This window comes from Monodelphis domestica, chromosome 1 (genome assembly GCF_027887165.1).
Source record: "Monodelphis domestica isolate mMonDom1 chromosome 1, mMonDom1.pri, whole genome shotgun sequence".
NCBI lineage: Eukaryota > Metazoa > Chordata > Mammalia > Didelphimorphia > Didelphidae > Monodelphis > Monodelphis domestica.
This window is the reverse complement of record NC_077227.1, coordinates 408,597,345-408,616,238: the sequence shown is the minus strand read 5'-3', so window position 1 is coordinate 408,616,238 and position 18,894 is coordinate 408,597,345. Positions and strand designations below refer to the sequence as shown.

The 18,894-nt window shown below is 41.3% G+C and overlaps 1 protein-coding gene across 8 annotated transcripts in view; it reads left to right on the top strand.

Annotated features, from left to right (window-relative positions):
- The window catches only part of TTLL9 (tubulin tyrosine ligase like 9), a 44,128-nt gene that overhangs the window by 19,105 nt on the left and 6,129 nt on the right, over positions 1-18,894 (top strand). For all 8 annotated transcript variants that reach the window (XM_056811970.1, XM_056811968.1, XM_056811967.1 and 5 more), the window contains 5 exons: positions 4,508-4,576; positions 5,291-5,381; positions 10,654-10,694; positions 11,044-11,131; positions 16,935-16,993. In XM_056811970.1, the coding sequence (XP_056667948.1) occupies positions 4,508-4,576; positions 5,291-5,381; positions 10,654-10,694; positions 11,044-11,131; positions 16,935-16,993 (348 nt within the window). The remainder of the gene's footprint in view (positions 1-4,507; positions 4,577-5,290; positions 5,382-10,653; positions 10,695-11,043; positions 11,132-16,934; positions 16,994-18,894) is intronic.

The window sequence follows — 18,894 nt, the reverse complement described above, 5'->3', positions numbered from 1 at the left end:
GAAGAGGATTGTGGGAGAGGCTTCCTTCACCTCTCAGCTAGAAGGTTGTGGTTTGTAGTTTAGAAGTTCAGAATCTCCCCTTCCCCCAGCCACATTTAGAGGCTGGTAGAAAGGACCCGGCCCAGGAGTCCCAGCCCCACCGCTGATTAACTGGGTGACCTTAGGCAAAACATTTCTTTCTCTGGGTATTTTGTCATCTTCAAAATGAGAGATAATTCTTTCTGCCCTCCCACCTTCACTGGGTTTTTTTCCAGGAACAGTCTTGTATATGTACTTGAGAGGAGCTAGAGACAAATAGAGGGTTTGTTCTAGATGATCTCTAAGGGTGCTCTGATATTCTGTGTTTTACACGTTTATGAAATGTCAGTATCGAATTGGGAGAGGCCTGGAACATTCTACTCATCTGCCTTTATCAGCAGAGCACCTCCCATCCATGGACCCCCTCTTTCATTCTCCAGTGGTTGGCAAATTCTCACCCTGCACTCATTTACCTCATCCCTGTGAGCCTGAATTTCCTACTTTGGAAGAGCAAACCCCTTGCTGCCCATTCTCTTATATTTCCCTCCCTCAACCCTGTCCCCATGGTGTCCCACTCCTTCTCTGCCTTCCCACTTCCACTGTGCCTTTTGGACTTCCTGATCTGTGATGAACAAACTTCTCTTCATTCTAGACTTCTTCCTCTTATGGTTCTTCCATCTTTTGCCATGCAAGATGTCCCTTCTATCCATGACTGAACCCCCTCCCAATTCCCCCAGTGACTCACTGGTCCTTGAGAAGAAGTCTGAACAGGCCTTGCTACTCCCTCTACCACCATCACTATGCAATTTCTTTAATGTTTATTCTATCCAAATTTATCATCCAATTCAGATCCTGGTGACTGTTAATTGATGACTCTTGGGATGTCCTCCTCCCCCACTTAATGGGTTCAATGCATTATTTTCCTCTCCATCTCAATTTTTACCTTCACATCAGTCTATATATTAACATACAGATAGAGAAATGTTCCCTCAAATATTCTGACATTCTAGTTCATCAGTCAGCTCAACTCCCATGACTAGCTTCTCTACTTATTCCACCTTGGCCAAAGACAAGGGTGATCACCTTGTTATTACCCTTAAGAATTCTATCCCCTAATAAAAAATCCTGAAATTCCCTTACCTGGTTTCAATTAGTCACTCTGCCTCTACCTATGCTTTACTCTTCATAAACCTATAGCATCCATCATTATTGTGGTGACCATCAGTTCCTCTATCCCTCTGTGCCATCATCACTCCTACTCTCTATATATTTTATTCCCTTCCCAAGATGAACTTGCTAATCAGCCAGTTCAACTCTGTTCTATTTTATACTCTTGAATCTTTTGTACCCTTGTCATGCCTTATCAAACCCCAACCCTGGATTCGCCCCCTGATTTGTCTCTTCTACGTACAAGCTACTGAACAAAGCTTTATTCTGTTTTTTTACAGTCAATGTTCCAAACCTTGACCTTAATCCTCCCAGAATACCCTTCCAACTACCCCTCAGCTGAGGACCTTATTTCATATTGTAATGAGAAAATTAAGATCATTGCCTAGAGCTCCCTTTTCTTACCTCTCTCTTTTTGCCATGCCTAGACATCATTTTGCCATTCCCCCAATTTCCTCTTTATTCTCTAATAATGAAATGTCTCATCTCAACAAGATCAACCCCTCTCTATATATCCTTTTAAAAATATTAATTCTTTATATCTGTTTTCTCAATTTTCAACAGACATTTTCCCAAATTGTAAGATCCAAATTGTCTTTCTCCCTCTTTTCCCTCTACCTCTTCCCTGCAATGGTAAGCAATTTGATTCAGGTATCCACGTATGATCTTTCAAAAAATTTTCTATATTGATCATTGTTGTGAGAGAATGCTCATATAAAACCAAAATCCAAATATAAAAACACAAATAGAATAAAGTGAAAAACAGTACTCTTCAATATGCATTCAGACTCCACCAGTCCTTTCTCTGGAAGTGGAGAGCATTCTTTGGCATAAATCCTTCAAAACTGACTTGGATCATTGTATTACTAAGAATAGGTAAGTCTTTCAGAGTTGATCATCATTCAGTATTACTGCTGTATATATTTTTGTACATAAAGATCCTCCCTGCACCCCACTTAAGAAAACAACCTCTTTGGATTATAGAACAGAAAGAGTATGCTCAATTTTCTGGCCCTTTGGGCATAGTTTCAAATTGCCTTCCAGAATGGTTGGATCAGTTCAAAACTCCACCAACAATGCATTAGTGTTTCAATTTTGACACACCCCTCCAGCATTTATCACTTTCCTTTACTATCATATTTGTCAGTCTAATAAGTGTGAGGTGGTACCTCAGAGTTGTTTTAATTTGTATTTCTCTAATCAGTAGTGATTTAGAACATTCTTATATGAGTATAGATAGCTTTGATTTCTTCATCTGAAAACTGCCTATTCATATCCTTTGACCATTTGTCAATTAGGGAATAACCTTTATTCTTAGAAATTTAACTCAATTTTCTTCATATTTGAGAAATTAGGTCTTTATCAGAGAAATTTGCTGTAAAGAATTATTGTCCTTCTAATCTTGGTTCCATTTATTTTGTTTGTACAAAAAACTTTTAATTTAATAGAACAGAAATGATTCATTTCACATCTTATAACATTCTCTACATTTTATTTGGTTATAATTTTTCCCTTATCTATAGATCTAAGAGATAAACTATACCACACTATCCTAATTTGCTTATGCTATCACCCATTATGCCTAAATCACATACCTATATGTCTTCTGCTCTCCAATCACAGACACCCCCACATGCTCCTTCCCATTTTAGGCCCTCATGACCACACACTTGAACCATTATTTCAGTACCATTCTCATTAAGGTCTCAACTTAATGACTCCCTTCACTCAAGTCCACCCTCTATATAGGTGTCAAAGCAATTTTTCTAAACTATAGATCTAACCATGTCACTCTCCTATTAAGTAAAACCCTCATATCTCTAGGATCTCATATAAACGTATCTGTTGGACTTCAGTCTCTTAACTACTTAATCACATCCTACTTGTATAGACTCAAAGAACAGGAAAACCCCCTTTAATAAGGCCACCCTGGGTTTTGGCACTGGACTGGGAGTTAGAAGCCCTGGCTTTGAGTGCAGCCTTTGAAATTTATAAGCAACATGACCTTCCCCAAGCTAGCTGTGCAGCCTTCCCTTCTAAAATGGGGAAAATGAACCTGCATTCTCCTCCTCCCAGGGTGGTCATGAGGATCAAATAAGACAGTGGATAGCGCTGTGTAACTGTCAAGTGCTGCACATGTGTGAGTGATTATTGTTAATAAAGGGCATGGAGTGACATCTGGAGCCTTGGAAAGGCCCAGCCCTGGGTGCCCTTAATGACAGTAGTATGATTTTTTCAGGACAGCTGTTTAAATCCAGCTGTTATTCTGAATGATTTCATCTCCCTCCATCCCACTTCCCATAGACCACAGTCATTGATTTGAGTTCAGGGATTGCAAACACATTTTAAGAGGAAACTTTACTTAGTGAATCTGTTGCCAAAAAACAATCATGTCATGAATTTCAAAGACATTAGAAGTGGATTGAGTGCTGTTTGGGTAATAGAGCACTGATTGCTGATTACAGATTCTGTTTCTGTAGCACTTTCTACATGGCAGTCCATTGAGGGACAGAAGAGGGGACAGAAGTGTTTATGCAACTCAAGGCGGGAACCAGGCTTGCCCAGGTTTCCAGTTTCTAAAGGCCTCAGGCTAGCATGGCAAGTGGGCTTGGATTGGGAGGAGGAAGATATATGTATGTATATATACATACACGCACACAAATATATATGTGTATATATATATATATATATGGACTTGCATGCATCGCTACTGAGTTGTATACACATTCATATATGAATGAATAAATAAATGGAAAAAAAAAGGGACAGCTAGATGGCTCAGTGGATTGAGAGCCAGGCCCATATATAGGAGGTCCTGAGTTTAAATCTGGCCTCAGATACTTCCTAGCTGTGTGACCCTGGGCAAGTCACTAAATTCCCATGGCCTAATCCTTACCACTCTTCTGTCTTAGAACCAATATATAATATTGGTTCTAAGACAGAAGGTAAGGGTTTTTAAAAAACAAATAAATAGATGAAAGGCATTTTTAAGTGGGTTTTTTTTAATGTACAAAGCACTGTGCTAAGCTCCAAGAATGCAAATAGAAAAGCAAGATATTCCTTGTTCTCAAAAGTTCATGCTCAAATTGGGGAGAGACTATAAATAGAAATCTTCAAATACAGATTGGAAAGCCTTATGGTCCTTAGGACTTAGTGGCAAATAGTACTATATATTCTTTTTTGTTTTTGATAAATTCTTTTAACCCTTACCTTCTGTCTTAGAATCAATACACATTGACACACATTCTGAACATTCTTATATACACCCTTCCACTTCTAATCTTTTCTGTTATTTCCTTCCTCTCCCTTTTCCTCCTTCCAGGTGGCCAGGTCCCAAGGCAAAGGCATTTTCCTTTTCCGGAAGCTTAAAGACATCATGGACTGGAGAAAGGTGAGATTCTCTTCTTCCTCTTTCCCCTATCACCAATTTCCCCAAATGAAAGGTCATTTCCCTCCTTACTTCCTGGCTTTGAGATGACCTTGACCATGACCCAGCTATTTTCTTTGGACAAAATCTTCACCTTCATTTATGGGGCCCTGAAAGCTCCTTCTTTCATTTTTTACTCCCACTCTGGACAGAGAGACTTGGGCCAGAGGACCACCACTGTTTCTAGCTCTTCCACTGATATCCATCATGACCTTTGGCAAATTTCTGTAACTTTCTGGGTTGCAGTTCTCCCCTCTGTGAAATGAAGGGGTTGGAGTAGATGGTTTCTAAAATTCCTTCTCTGTGACATAGTAAAACTGCCCTCTTGGCCCTTTTCTGGGAGGTTGGGTTGGGCAGGGAGCAGCAATGAAAACTGAAGCCAGCGGGGACTGGCATCCTAGGGCAGGGAGGAGCAGCAAGGCTACCATATGTGTGGGAGTGCCCCTGACTCCCAGCGTGGTGCCAACAGGGCGCTGTTGCCAAGAAGCCCCTCAGCCAGGAGCTGCAGCCAGCCTGGAATTGCAACAACCCCAATGGAAGATGTGTGTATGGAGGCTGGTGGGGGGAAGATGGGCTTGAAAGGGAAGCCCAGGGGTGGGACAGGGAGTTCCCCATCATATCTCTCCTAGCTTGTGCTGGTCACGAAGGAAACCGAAGTTGGGGCTTTGTGTCTGTCAGGATGTGGGCCGCTCCGATGACCAGAAAGATGACATCCCAGTGGAGAACTATGTAGCTCAACGGTACATCGAGAATCCTTATTTGATAGGAGGTAGAGTGGCTCCCTATGTTCCTCCCAATCCTCTTGGACTAGTCAAGCAACAGACATTTACTGGGGACCCTTTGTATGACTAGCCCCGCATGAGGTCTTCTCTGAGGGACAGAGCGGTTTCAGGTCCAACTCCTGCCCCTCTTTGGGAGAGAAAATGCAGACACACATGCAAAAATTTTCCAAAATGCCATATAAAATAAGTAGTTAAGTGTTGCACAGGAAGACCTCAGAGATGGGAGCAGTCTTTATGTTGGATAATACTCAGGGAAAGATGGAGGAAGAGGTGTGATAGAGAACCTTAGCATCAGAATCTTGTAGGTAGAAGAGACCTCAGATTTTATATAGCTCAACTCCCTACCTGATGTACGAATTTCTTCTAACTATCCCCCAAATGGCATCCAGCCTTTGCTTCATCATCCCGAGGGTCAGAGAACTCGGCGCCTCACCACTTCCATCATTTTGCAGCTCTGCTAGTTGGTATTCTCTTCCTTCATGTGAACCAGAATTGCCCTTTTACACTCTGTTCTGACTTCTGCCCTTTGGAGTTAAGCCAGAATGGTCTTAGTCCTCCTTCCCCTTGGTGGAACCAGTTAATTGAGGATTGTGGTCTTCTCCTCCAAGCTAAGCAACCTCAGGGCTTTCAGATGTTGTCCATGTGACCAAGATTCAAGCTTTCTTCTCTACACTGGTCACTGTTCTCTAAACTCACTTTATCTTGTCAATAGCCACCCCTAAAATGTGATGGCTAGAACCAAAAAGTGCTCTGGATGTGGTCTGATCAGGGCAAAGGACAGATAAAAGGATAAACAGATAAAAGGTCCTGTTCTTCTGGTATTGTGCCCCTAGGAGTACAGCCCAAGATTGGATGGCAAATCTGGAGTATGTAGTCAGCAAATCTCCCAAGTTTTTTTCCATGTAAATTCAGTTCACATGGCTTAAACTGGTGGGTAGTATCACATTGGTGAAGAGGTAGGGAGGACATTCCTGGCTGGCACAGTGTTAGCAGAAGCACAGAGGTCAAGATTAATATTTCATGGGCAAGAGATGGTGAGGAGAGAAGGCTGGCTTGAGTAAGTAGTTGGTCAGTCATGGGAAATAAGGCTAGAAAGGGAAGTTTGGGTAGATCATGGAAAGCCAGTCAGGGGAGTTTGACCTTGATCCTCTGGGCAGTGGGGTTGGTTATTAAGTTAGGGATATGACCCATTCTTGCACAGGCATGGAGGGAAATATCATATGAGGCTCTTTCCGTTAGAGTGAAGGATTTCTTTACAGCTCTGAATAAACTCCAAATCTTACCACACTGGTGCAGGAGCTTCACCTAGTGACAAGAATGAGAGCAAAAAGTTAGGGGGTACAGAATGAGAATCAGATACGAGAGTGAAATGAACAGAACCAGGAGAACATTGTACACAGGAAGTAAAATACTGTGAAAATATCCAATGTAATGGAATTTGTTTCTAGTAGCAATGCAATAAGCCAGGACATTCCTGAAGGTCTTATGGGAAAGAATGCTAACCACATTGAAAGAACTATGGGAGTAGAAATGCAGATACAGTTTGATCCTAAACCATTACTTTCTTTGAAAAGAGTAGGCCATTAGTATTTTATGCCATATGCCATGATAAACTCCTAAAAGATATGTGACGAGTATAAAAGATCACATTTTTAAAAATTAGAGAACAGTGGCTTTGTGGATAAAGAGCTAGGCTTAGCAATGGGAGGTCCTGGGTTCAAATGTGGCCTCAGATACTTCCTAGCTATGTAACCCTGGGCAAGACATATAACCCCCCTTGCCTAGTTCTTCCTCCTCTTCTGCCTTGGAATCGAAACTTAGTATTGATTCTAAGACAGAAGGTAAGGGTTTAAAAAAATTAGAGAACAGAAGGAGGTACCTTTCATAAATATGAATAAGGAGAAAATTCTTAACCAGAATATTAGAACTTATTTTTAAATTTTGATGACAAAAGTTAAGCTTTTATATAAACAAAAGCAATGCATATCAAATAAGAGAAATTGTAGCCTGGAGAAAAATCCTTGTAATAAATATCACAGACAGGTCTGATATCTAAGACATATAGGGAAGCACCATATTATAAGCCAAAAAACTATTTCTCAATTGATAAGTAGCCCTTCAAAAGAAGAAATACAAAACTATAGCCAAATGAGAATAATTCAAATCACTGACAAGATTGCAAATTAAGCCACTCTGAGGTTTCACCTTCCATCCTGCAGATTGGCAAAGATGCTCCCCTCACCCCCTAAAAATGGAAGCCAATATTGGAGCAGCTGTAAGAAGACAGGCACACTAATTTGCTGTTGGTAGAGTAATGAATGGATAAGACTGCTCTGGATATCAGTTTGGAATTATGCAAGGAAAGTGATTAAACAGTTCATGCACTTTGACCCATCTGCCCCACTAATGGGCATATACCCTGAGGAGGTCAAAAGAAACAAAGGTGTATGCCTAAATATTCATAGCCATGGCTAAACCAGTTGCGGTATAAGGAATATTATAGAATGTTACTGTGCATGACAGACTAAATATAAGGGGTTCAGGGAAACCTGGGAAGATGTGTATGAACTGATGCAGAATGAAGTCAGCAGAACTAGAGGAACAATTGACATGAAGGCAATAATGTAAATGAAAAGAGCACTTTAAAATATGGTAGCCTGAGTTACTTGGAAGCTGAGTTACTTGGAAACTATGAAGGAGAACAGGTCATGAGATAGGCTACCCTTTTTTTCTCTTCCTTTTTTCCACTTAAAACCCTCATCTTCCATCTTAGAATGAATACTGTGTATTGGTTCTAAAGCAGAAGAGCAATAAGGGCTAGGCAGTGGGGGTTAAGTGTCTTGCCCAAGGTCACACATCTGAGAAGTATCTGAGGCCAGATATAAATCCAGGACCTCCTGTTTCTAGGCCTGGCTCTCAATCCACTGAGCCACCCAGCTTCCCCCCACCACCATCCCCCACCTTTTCTCAGCAGAGGGAGGCTTTATTTTTTAAACTTATGAACCATTTATTTGAACAAAACAAAAAACCACCCCCAAACCTTACACATTATTTTCTTTTATATAGAAAGTAGAACATTTAAAATACATTAGTTTTTCTTTTTTCAATAGGATTCGTTTTGTTCCTGTTCCAGAAATTGCTTCTCATTTTAGGATTCATGTTTTAGTAATATATATGCACCCATTACAGCCAAAAAGAGCCTATTTGAACTTTAGATAATCATTCATCCCAACATATGACAAATACCTTGCTCTTCCTACATTCTTCTTTCCTAGTCAGTTTTGGCCTTTTTTGTACAAACCTCTATCATCAACTTCATTGTTGTCTGCTTTAGTTAGAAATTTGACATCTCCATTGACTTTTTTGTGAACTTTGATGACTCTGCAAATATAGGAATATCTCTTCCTTTTAGAAACTTTTAAAACAACTATTTTACCAGCTCTAGTGGGATCTTCCCAAAAATTTGTTAAAAACAGGAAGTCTCCTCTGTGAAATGCTGGCTCCATACTGACACTCAGGGCCCCCACACAGGGCTTTCACACTCAGTGACAACTGTCAGTGCTGTGCAGGGGTCCAACCAGGTCATAGTATCAGAGGTTTTCCTTTCATTGGTTTTCTTTGTTACGAGGGAGGTTTAGTTCTAGTTTTGGAGAGGTAGGTTAGAGGTGATATCTCCAGAAATGACTATGATGTTGAAACAAAAAGCATGGGGCAGTTAGATGGCACAATGGTTGGAGTGCCAAACCTGGAGTCAGGAGGACCTGGGTTCAAATGTGGCCACAGACACTTACAAGATGTGTGGCCCTGGGCAAATCACTTAACCCTATTTGCCTAGCCATTGCCCTTCTGTCTTACTAAGACAGAAAATAAGGGTTGGTTTTTTGGGTTTTTTTTTTGAGGCACCAATAAGATTCTCAGCCAGAGCTTGCGACTGGATGCTACGGCCCTCTGCTCTAGTGGGCTGCAGTGCACTAACACTAGACCATCTTTAGAGATATTCAGAGGTTGCTACTTTCTGGGTACTCATTGGGAGAATAAGAAGACTTAGCTGTTTTCAGGACCCCCAAGGACCTACCCCACCACCTCCTCCCAGTGTCTGTTGATGTTGTCCTGGTAGAATGGAAGCTCTTTGAGGAAAGAGATTGGTTCCTCTCCTGTCTGTCTCTTTGTCTCTCCAGCATCTGGTACTTTCACGCCTGTGAATTGTTTGTTGAATTGAATTGGTTGCAGGTGTGAGTTGTGTGTCTTGCTCTTAGGCTGAGGCAGCTGCTGCTACTTCAAACATTATTAAGCTGCCTACTGTGGGCAGCAGGCCTATGAGGCCCTACTGTGCTTTAGGAGAACTTTGAAGTTTGAACAAACCTCGTTCCTTGCATTCGCTTCATGGAGAATCAATCTTTTGTCTTCTTGAGGGCTAGAATTATTTTCTCCTGTTGCTTTATTAATCTGTGCCCTTTTCTGTGTTGGTTGCCTCAGGAGCAACTTGATTTCTCCTTATTTCCTCTGTACAGTTTTTATATGGTTAAAAAAAAATAATCCTCACCTTCTGGCTTAGGATCAACACTGTGAATTGGTTCCAGGGCAGAAGAATGGTATGGACTAGGCAGTGGAGGTTAAGTGACTTGTCCAGGGTCACACAGCTAGGAAGTGGCTGAGGTCAGATTAAAACCTGATTCTTCCCATCTCTAAGCCTGACTCTCAATCCACTGAACCATCTAGCTGCTGCAACCCCCTGCTCCCCATTTTTAAAAGGCCTTTTGTTTTTGCATTGTAGTCCTTCATTGATATGCTCACTCCTACCCCAATGAGCCTTCCCTTTTAACAAGAAAAACAGTTAGGCCAAACCAATCAACAGTGCAAACGAATGTGATAGGAGCACAAGGCACTCTGGTTGGTGATCTGACTTCTGCCTGAGGTTCCTTCTGAGATCCTTTCCTCATCTACCAGGAGAGGGAGGAGTGGGTGGCAAATAAAGTGTGGCCCCAGCAGTTGAAAGTAATTTAAAAAGAAATGGAAACAAGGGCTAATGTATAAGTAGCACATGTGCTCTGAATTGTGGCTTCAGCAATGGAGATGGGCCACATTGAACCATCCATGCCCCACTACCCCATGCCATTGTGAGAAGGGCAATATGCTTGTGAGCCAGCTGCCTTGGATTAGGGGTACAGCAGAACAGGTTCTCTGTGTGACACCAACTGGCTTGGGATGGGGTTGGAATCAAAGGTGGCCTCTACCTAACATTAATTCTCTGCTCCATAGGGCGAAAATTCGACCTTCGAGTGTATGTCCTGGTGATGTCTGTAAGTAACTGGATTTGCTGGCTGCTGTAGGGCCCCTTTCTTTCTTCCTTGATTCTTTCCTCCCTCACTCAGGTATGTCTGTCTTCCCTCATTTCCCCTCCATTCTTGGGCCCCCCACTTCTCTCCTTTGTCCACTCTCCATCTTTCTCTGATACTCTCTCCTACATTGTTTCTCTCCCACTTTCCTATCTCTCCACTCCAGCTGTTTCTCTCATTCTCTTCCTCTCCCATTTCTCCTTACTTTCTCTTCTCTTCATCTATTCTGCATCTCTCCATCCCTGGTCATCTCCTTTACTTCCTTCCCTCAATTCTTCTTCTGCCTATATCTTTCTTTTTCTGTCTTCAACAGTACATCCCCCTTCGAGCCTGGTTATATCGAGATGGCTTTGTTCGATTCTCCAACACCCGATTCACCCTGAGCAGTATTGATGACCACTGTATCCTCAACAAACATTGTTAAGTATCTATTGGGAAAGAGACCTTGCCCTCAAGAAACTTGTGTACTACCAGGGATGCATGCATACACATAAGTAAATTCAAAATAATTTGTATTAATAACTGGGGGTGGGGAGTGAATGAGGGAACGATTCATTGAGAAGATGACACGTGAATTGAGCCTTCAAATATTCTGCTAAATGGAGAGGAGGATTGGGGTGGACTTGTTTTTGTAAATGCACCCAAGCATTTAGGATGACTTATGCAAATATACCCAGCTGGGCTATGAAATGTCAAATTTGCAGAATTCAACATTCCTAGTAGGCTGATTTGCTAGACTATAGTGGGCGAAGGAGTAATGTGAAATAAGGCTGGAAAGGCAGGTTAAAACCAGATGATAGAGAACCTTAAACAGTAGGTTTGAGAAATTTGTATTTATCATAGGAGCCATGGAGGGTTTTTGGAATAGGGAAGTGACATGGCTAGAACTGGTGGCTGGCTCAGCGGATAAGAGTGCCCACCTTGGAGTCAAGAAGACTTATCTTCCCGAGTTCAAGTATATCCTTATGTGTTCCTACCTGGGTAACCCTGGGCAAATCACTTAACCCTGTTAGTCTCAAGTTTCCTAATCTGGAAAATGAGTTGGAGAAGGAAATGGCAAACCACTCCAGTATCTCTGCCAAGAAAACCCCAAATGAGGTCACAAAGTGGGACATGATTGAAAAGCCTAAACAATGACAACAAATAACTAGGCTTGTATTATGTGAAGTTTATCTTGACAAGTGTGTGGAAAATGGATTAGAGAGGGAAGACTAGAAAGAGGAAGACAATATATAGGCTTCATGACAGTGGTTCAAGTATAAGACTAGATGAAAGCCTGAACTAACATGGTGACTCTGTGAGTGGAGAGAAAGAGATAGATGCTAGAGATATTGAGCAGGTGAAGAATAGGAAAAACCTGATAACTGATTATATATGGGAGATATACTGTACTAAAGACAGAAAAATCAAGGATGAACTCTGAGATTTTGAACCAGTGACAGGGAAGATGGAGGATCCATCTTAACCAGAAATAGGGAGGTTTGGAAGAGGAGTTTAGGGAGAAAGACAATCAGTTCTATTTTAGTCATGTTGAGTTTAGAATGCCAGAGGGACCATTGAGATCAGGATGTAGAGCAGGCCTTTGGAGTACAACATTGGTGTTCAGGAGAAATTGGGTATGATAGACTGGGTGAATTTCCTCCCAAACAACTTTCCATTATCCCCTGTGTTCTTTGGCCCATGCTCTTTCCTTTTCCTGATTTAAATTCTAGTCCATGGGCTTCCTGTCTTGGAAGAACTCTGGTCCTCTGGTCAAAGAATGTCAAAATTAACTGAAAAGGATCTCAAAAGCCATCTAATCCAGCCTTACCTAACCAAGAATCTCCTTTAAACATCCTTGAAGATATCCAACCTCTTCCCAGAGACTCCAGCACCCAAGACAATACACTTGAATGCTTGTTGAATTGAAATGAGTGAGACAAGACACACTACTTCCTGAGAAGCCCCACTGTTTTGGGATAACTGATTATTTGGAAGTGCTAAATCTGTTTCTGCAACTTCCACTTGATGTTCCCAGTTCTTATCTTTGGGGCAAATAATAGTGGAGGTGTTCCTAAGTCATCTCTTCCTCAGGCTAGGCATCCCTTACTTCATCAACTTGTAAGGAATGTTTGAGAATCCTATCACCTTCTCTAAGTTGACCATCTTTTTTCCCCCTAGAAGTTCTCCAGGTTTTCTACATCTTTCCAGGTATAAATATAATCTAAACGAGACAAGTGGAATGATTGCCTTCTTTGTTTTGGATATTATGCCTTTCTTTTTTTAAAAAACCTTCACCTTCTGTCTCAGAATCAATACTGTGTATTAGTTATAAGGCAGAAGAATAGTAAGGGCTAGGCAGGGGAGGTTAAATGACTTGCCCAGGATCAGACAGCTAGGAAGTATTTGAGGTCAGATTTTAACCCAAACCTCCCATCTCTAGACCTGCCTCTTAAACTACTAAGCTACCTAGATGCCCCCTTCTATACCTTTCTTAATTAAGTCTATTTCTTGGCTGCTGTATCACATTATTGATCCACATTGTTCCTGTGGCCCACTAAATCTCTTTCACAGGAATGTTGTTTAGCCGGGCCCTCCTCATTCTGTACTTTTTAAGTTATTTAGATTTAAGGATAGAACTTCACATTTATTCCTATTATGTTTGATCTTATTTAATTTGGCCCATTTTTCAACCTGTCTTCTAGTGTGTTAGCTGCCATGTGTTAGGCAGATTTGATGATCAAATTAGATCTCTTCATCCAGTCATTGAGACTAGTAATGAATAGAACAAGGGCAAGGACAGATCCAAGAAATCTTTCTACAAAAGACCTTGTCTCTCAAGTGACTTTGATCTATAGAGAGCTAATCATTAAATTGATTCTGATTCTTCCTAAAAGTACTATTGTCTCCATTTTGTCCTAACAATACTGTTATCCTCCATTTTGGCCACAAGCACAGCGTGAGATACTTTGTGAAATGCTTTGCTAAAATCTATATACTACAAATGAATGAACCAAGGAATAAATGAGTTAAGAACTTATTAAGAGCTCACTGTGTGCAAAGAACAATGCTGAGCACGAGGGAAACAGAAATAAAATGGTCCTTGCTCTAAAGGACCTTTCAGTCTAATGGCAGGCATAACACATATGTCTACAACATTTCCTTGACTTACCAGTTAAGTTACTCTTTCAAAAAAGGAAGTAAAATTAATTAGGCATGGATTGATCTTGATGACATTAGGGTCAGTTTTTAGTGATCTATCAAGGACCAATATCTCCAATTTTTCCTGTATATTATATGTTTGTACACTGGCTTTTTGTACATCATTTCCATTGTCTTTTACCTTTCCTTGTATCCCCAGTCTGGCACATGCTGATCTGTCCATTAAGCACCTACTGTGTGCTAGCCTTGTGTTAGGGATACAAATACAACCAAAGAAATACTCCCTCCTCTAAAAGTTTATATTTACTTCCCTTTCCTTTATCTCCTCAATTGGTCTAATCTGTGTCTTGAATTCACTTTTTTACTTCTCTATATACATACACATTGTATTTACTGATGAGTTTATGTATTGTAGTCCCTTAGTAGAATTTAAATTCTTGGAAGGCAGAGATTTCATATTCCTAGTCCTTTGCATATAATTGGGCCTTAACAAGAGTGTTTAATTGGTGATGAATTAAATGTTCACAATCAGCACTTTTAATTGTTTTCTATAATTTTGCAAAGATGTCAAGCCCAGTAATCTATAATTTACAAATTCTATCCTCTGACCCCCTTTTAAAAATGGGTATATTTGTTCTTCTTCAGGCCCAGGGTGCCATTTGAGACCCCCATGATCTTTTAAAGATCACCAAAAGTGGGGGCAGCTGGGTGGCTCAGTGGATTGAGAGCCAGGCCTAGAGATGGGAGGTCCTACTTTCAAATCTGACCTCAGACACTTACCAGCTGTGTGACCCTGGGCAAGTCACTTGACCCCCATTGCCTAGCCCTTACCTCTCTTCTGCCTTAGCACCCAATCACAGTATTGATTCCAAGGCAGAAGGTAAGGGTTTTAAACAAATAAATTAAGATCACCAAAATGAGTCTTCCTGAGTTCAAATCTGGCCTCAGATACTTCTCAGTCCTGTAACACCTGGCAAGTCACTTAACCCTGTTGGCCTCAGTTTCCTTATGTGTCAAATGAGCTGGAGAAGGAAGTGGCAAACCAATTCAGTATTGTTGCCAAGAAAATCCCAAATGTGGTCACAAAGAGTTAGACATGACTGAACAACAAAGCAGTTGCTCAGCCTGGTAACTTGCTTACCTGATGTCACCTTACTCCTTACCTACACTCTATTAACTAAACGGATCTAAAGATTATTCCCATTCATAGAGAATGAAGAAACAAAATATGAGTTGAAAAGTTCAGCCTTCTCTGTCATCCATTATTATCATTTTACCCACCCTTTGGGCTCTTTTTTGATCTTCCCTTTGCCTCTGTCAGAACTTTAAAAACCAAAATAAAACACCCAAGCCTTTTTTGTCCTTGATTGCCAGCTGCAGTTCATTTGGGGTTTTAGCACACTTGCTAATTCTTACGGGACTATGTTTCTTTGTTTATATTCATTCTTAGTTACTTGCCTTTGCCTTCATTTATTGGGCTTGCTTTTTCCCAGTTTGAGGTGGTTGACAAATTCCCCTTGCCTCCACATGCATCAGTGCACCCTTTATATGCTCACCCATTGGAATGATTTCTGTTTGAGTTTTCAGAATTTTTTTCTTGATTATTTCCTGTGCTTGGACCCATTGGAATCTGTTCTGCCCTGACCTTGGGTGCATCTAGCTTGTGCCCAGCTTTCTTCTCCTCTATTATCATCTCTGGCAGAATGGTCTCTTATTCCAAAGTTCATCTCCTCTGGCAACCAGTTTCTACTTGTTGATCAGAATCGGATCCAGAAGAGCAGTTGCCTTATTGCTTCCTCTGCCTTTTGAAGGACAAAATTATCATTAGGGCTAATCACAAATTTATCAGCTGCTCTGCTTTTGGCAGAGAAAGAGATTTAGCAGATGTTGGCATATACTGAAGTCCCTCAAAGCTATTATATCATATTGCCATGTCTGGATGCACAGCTTTTCACCAGTTTCCTAAATTCCTATTTAATTCCTCCTTTTTGGCCAGGTGGTGTATAGCCTGGAGGCGTCTAGCCCCTGGCAGCCTTGCTTTGCTATTTCATTTAATCTTAGCCCAGGTGCTTTGTATCATATCCTTCTCCTCTGGCTCTTGAGTTTCATGAGTATATCTATTTTCTGACCCCCATTTATTGATTGCTACCTTTGAACAGAAGTATACCTTTTCAGAGCCATATTCCAGTCACTAGTCCTGTTCCATTAAGTCTCAGTGACAGCTGATGAGATCCGATTTGTCTCCTTAGATTAGCATCTCTAGATTGTCCAAGTTTAGTACCAGTACTTTGAGCCAGAAGTCTTGTGCTTGCTCTGATGGCTTGCTGAGTCTCTCACTTGCCATTCTTTCTTGATCATGTCTGTAACGCTCCAAAGAGATGTGTTTTTATTGGCCTTCAGGAGGCATACTTCATCCCTGGCCAGCCGCCCCACCATCATTCCTATATTTTGAGCCACGGTCCAAAAATCTAGATGTGGTCTTTCTCTTACAAATCACCTACCTCCAATTGACAGTAGTGATGAAAACCCCACTTAGGTACCACAAAGTCTTCAGCTTTTAGTCCAGGGCTTTGGATAATTAGCCGTACTTTCTAGGTTCTTTTCTGTCATATCATTTGTCTCCACACAAATCAGCAGAAGGAGGTGGTGATCACCAACTTTGAAATTGAAAAGATTTAAAGCTAGAAGGGACCTCAAAGATGATCTAGGCCAATCCCTTCATTTTACAAATGAGAAAACTGAGGTCCAAAGAAAGGAAGTGACTTCTAACTTGCTTTGTTGCCTTTGGCATTTATTTTCTCTGGATGTCAGTTTTTCCTATGTATCAAGTACACAGGTTAGACTAATGATATTTAAGCCCCTTCCACTTATAGCTTTATAAGGATCTAAGAATCTAAATGCAATATGAAGATGGGAAAATCTTCATCCTGAATGGAAGATAGAAAAAACTGGACCCTGAGATAAGTGTGGAAGGCTTGGGGAGATGGGGAGCTTCCTGCCCAGCTGGGGAGGGAATGATTTCTTAGCTTCTAATTCTAGACCTTGACTGCTGACCTCTGCCAGATGTTCACCTCACCAATGTTGCTGTACAGAAGACATCCCCGGATTATGACCCAGAGAAGGTGAGTGAATAGCAGTAGCTGAGAGCATGGACCTACCTGAGGGCATGAACCAAAGACCAGGGTCCTGGGAGCAAGGCTCCTTAGGCCATTATATCCTTGCAAACCAACATCTTAAGCCTTGGGGGACCTGGGCCAAGGGGGCTCTTTCCTTTAAAGAAGAAAGCCTATTCTACCAGGAAGTTCATTCTACTGGATGACAGGGTTGGAGGGACTCTGAGAAGAACTGAACCCTGTGGAAGTAAAGGTACCAGGCTAGACTCCTGACCTACCCAGGAGTTTTGGCCCTCTTATTTTCTGCCCTTTTCTTTTCTTTTCTTTTCTTTTCTTTTCTTTTCTTGACTGGCCCCAAAGCTATTGGGAGGAAAAACTTTCTATCTCTCCTACTGCCACCAAATGGTCTTTGGTTTGGTTTGGATGTCTCCCTTAAAGAATTTTAGATTTAGAGATTAACATTATTATTAGAGCAGTCAGAAGGACTCTGTATAGGCAAAGGGCATGAGTGTAAGTTTGCTATGATGATATAATATTCAAAAAAACTAATAAAATTAAAGGGCAAAAAGAAAGGATGTACTGGGAAAAGGGGGAAGGTAGAGGTAGAATGGAGTAAATTATCACATAAAAGAGGCATGAAAACTTTTACAGTGGAGGGGGAGATTAGAGGTGAGGGTGGCAGGCAATACTAGAACCTCAATTTCATTGGAATTGGCTCAAAGATGATATAACATACACCCTCATTTGGGCATAGAAATCTTTTTTTTTTCCAAGAGAGAGATAAAAGAGGAGGGGAATAAGAGAAGAAAGATGCTGATAGAAGGGACAGTTGTCCAGTCCAATACTCTCATTTTACAGATGAAAAACTGAGGCCTCTTCTTCCTCTTCCCCCCTCGTCCTCCCTTTCCATTCTCTCTTCCTCTCCTTCCCCATCTTTCCATTGGATTGTGCTTCTTTATCCTTCTTCTTAGTTCATCTATAAGAGAGAGGTTTGTATTTTTTCTTTCACTAGCACCAAAAAGAAGTAAAATAAAACCCCCACACCTAGATTAATCAGACTGAATGGCTAAACCAGCAAATCTTGTACAAGTTCTTGTCATGTGGCCCTATAGGCCAGTCCAGCTTCTTGGCAGATGGGCCCAGATGTCACCAGGCTTAGTCACCTTGCAGAAGAAACAGCTGGTTACAAAGCTGCTCCCCAACCTTGGTTCTTAGGCTCTTCCTTCTATTTGGAGCTGTCTGGGCCTCTCTTGGCCTCTTGACCAATTTCTAGCAGTAGGACTTTCTACTGAATTTAGACAGACTGATCCATCACAGCCTACCTTTCCTAACCAGGTGTCAGTAGGCCTACAGTGGCATATCGCCACAGTGACGTCTAGCCATCCCCATGTGAAATGATATTGTGTGTCTGGGAACAGCTAGACAATGACTCGCCAGGACAAGAGAATCGAAAAGGAATTTTCTGGTTAAGTGAGTGCTAAGCAGAAGCACTATGTCTGAGATCTCCCTATTACTGTGAACTAGCTCTTCTTTAGAGATAGAGGTTGGACTTATCACAATTTGAACACAAGGATAACTCCTAAAAGTTGATTTTATGTTAAACTTTAATAGGCTCACTTAACAATCATTTGGCTCTTCTGCCTGACAATTCAGGGCCCCCAAATAATCCTAGGTATTCAAGAATGGTATGGTACAGTAGAGAGTTCTGGAGTGGAAGTCAGAGGTCCCAGGTTCAAATCCAGACTCTTCTAAATGCTGTGTGCCTGAGGCAGACATTTCCTATCTTTGGGCCTTGGTAATCTCCTCTATAAGATGATGGGGGTGGGTCTGGTTGGTTAGTGCTAATCTTTTCTAGATCTTCAGATCCCTGTGTTCGAGGTACAGGTTATTAAGACCTGAGGTTCCTTTCA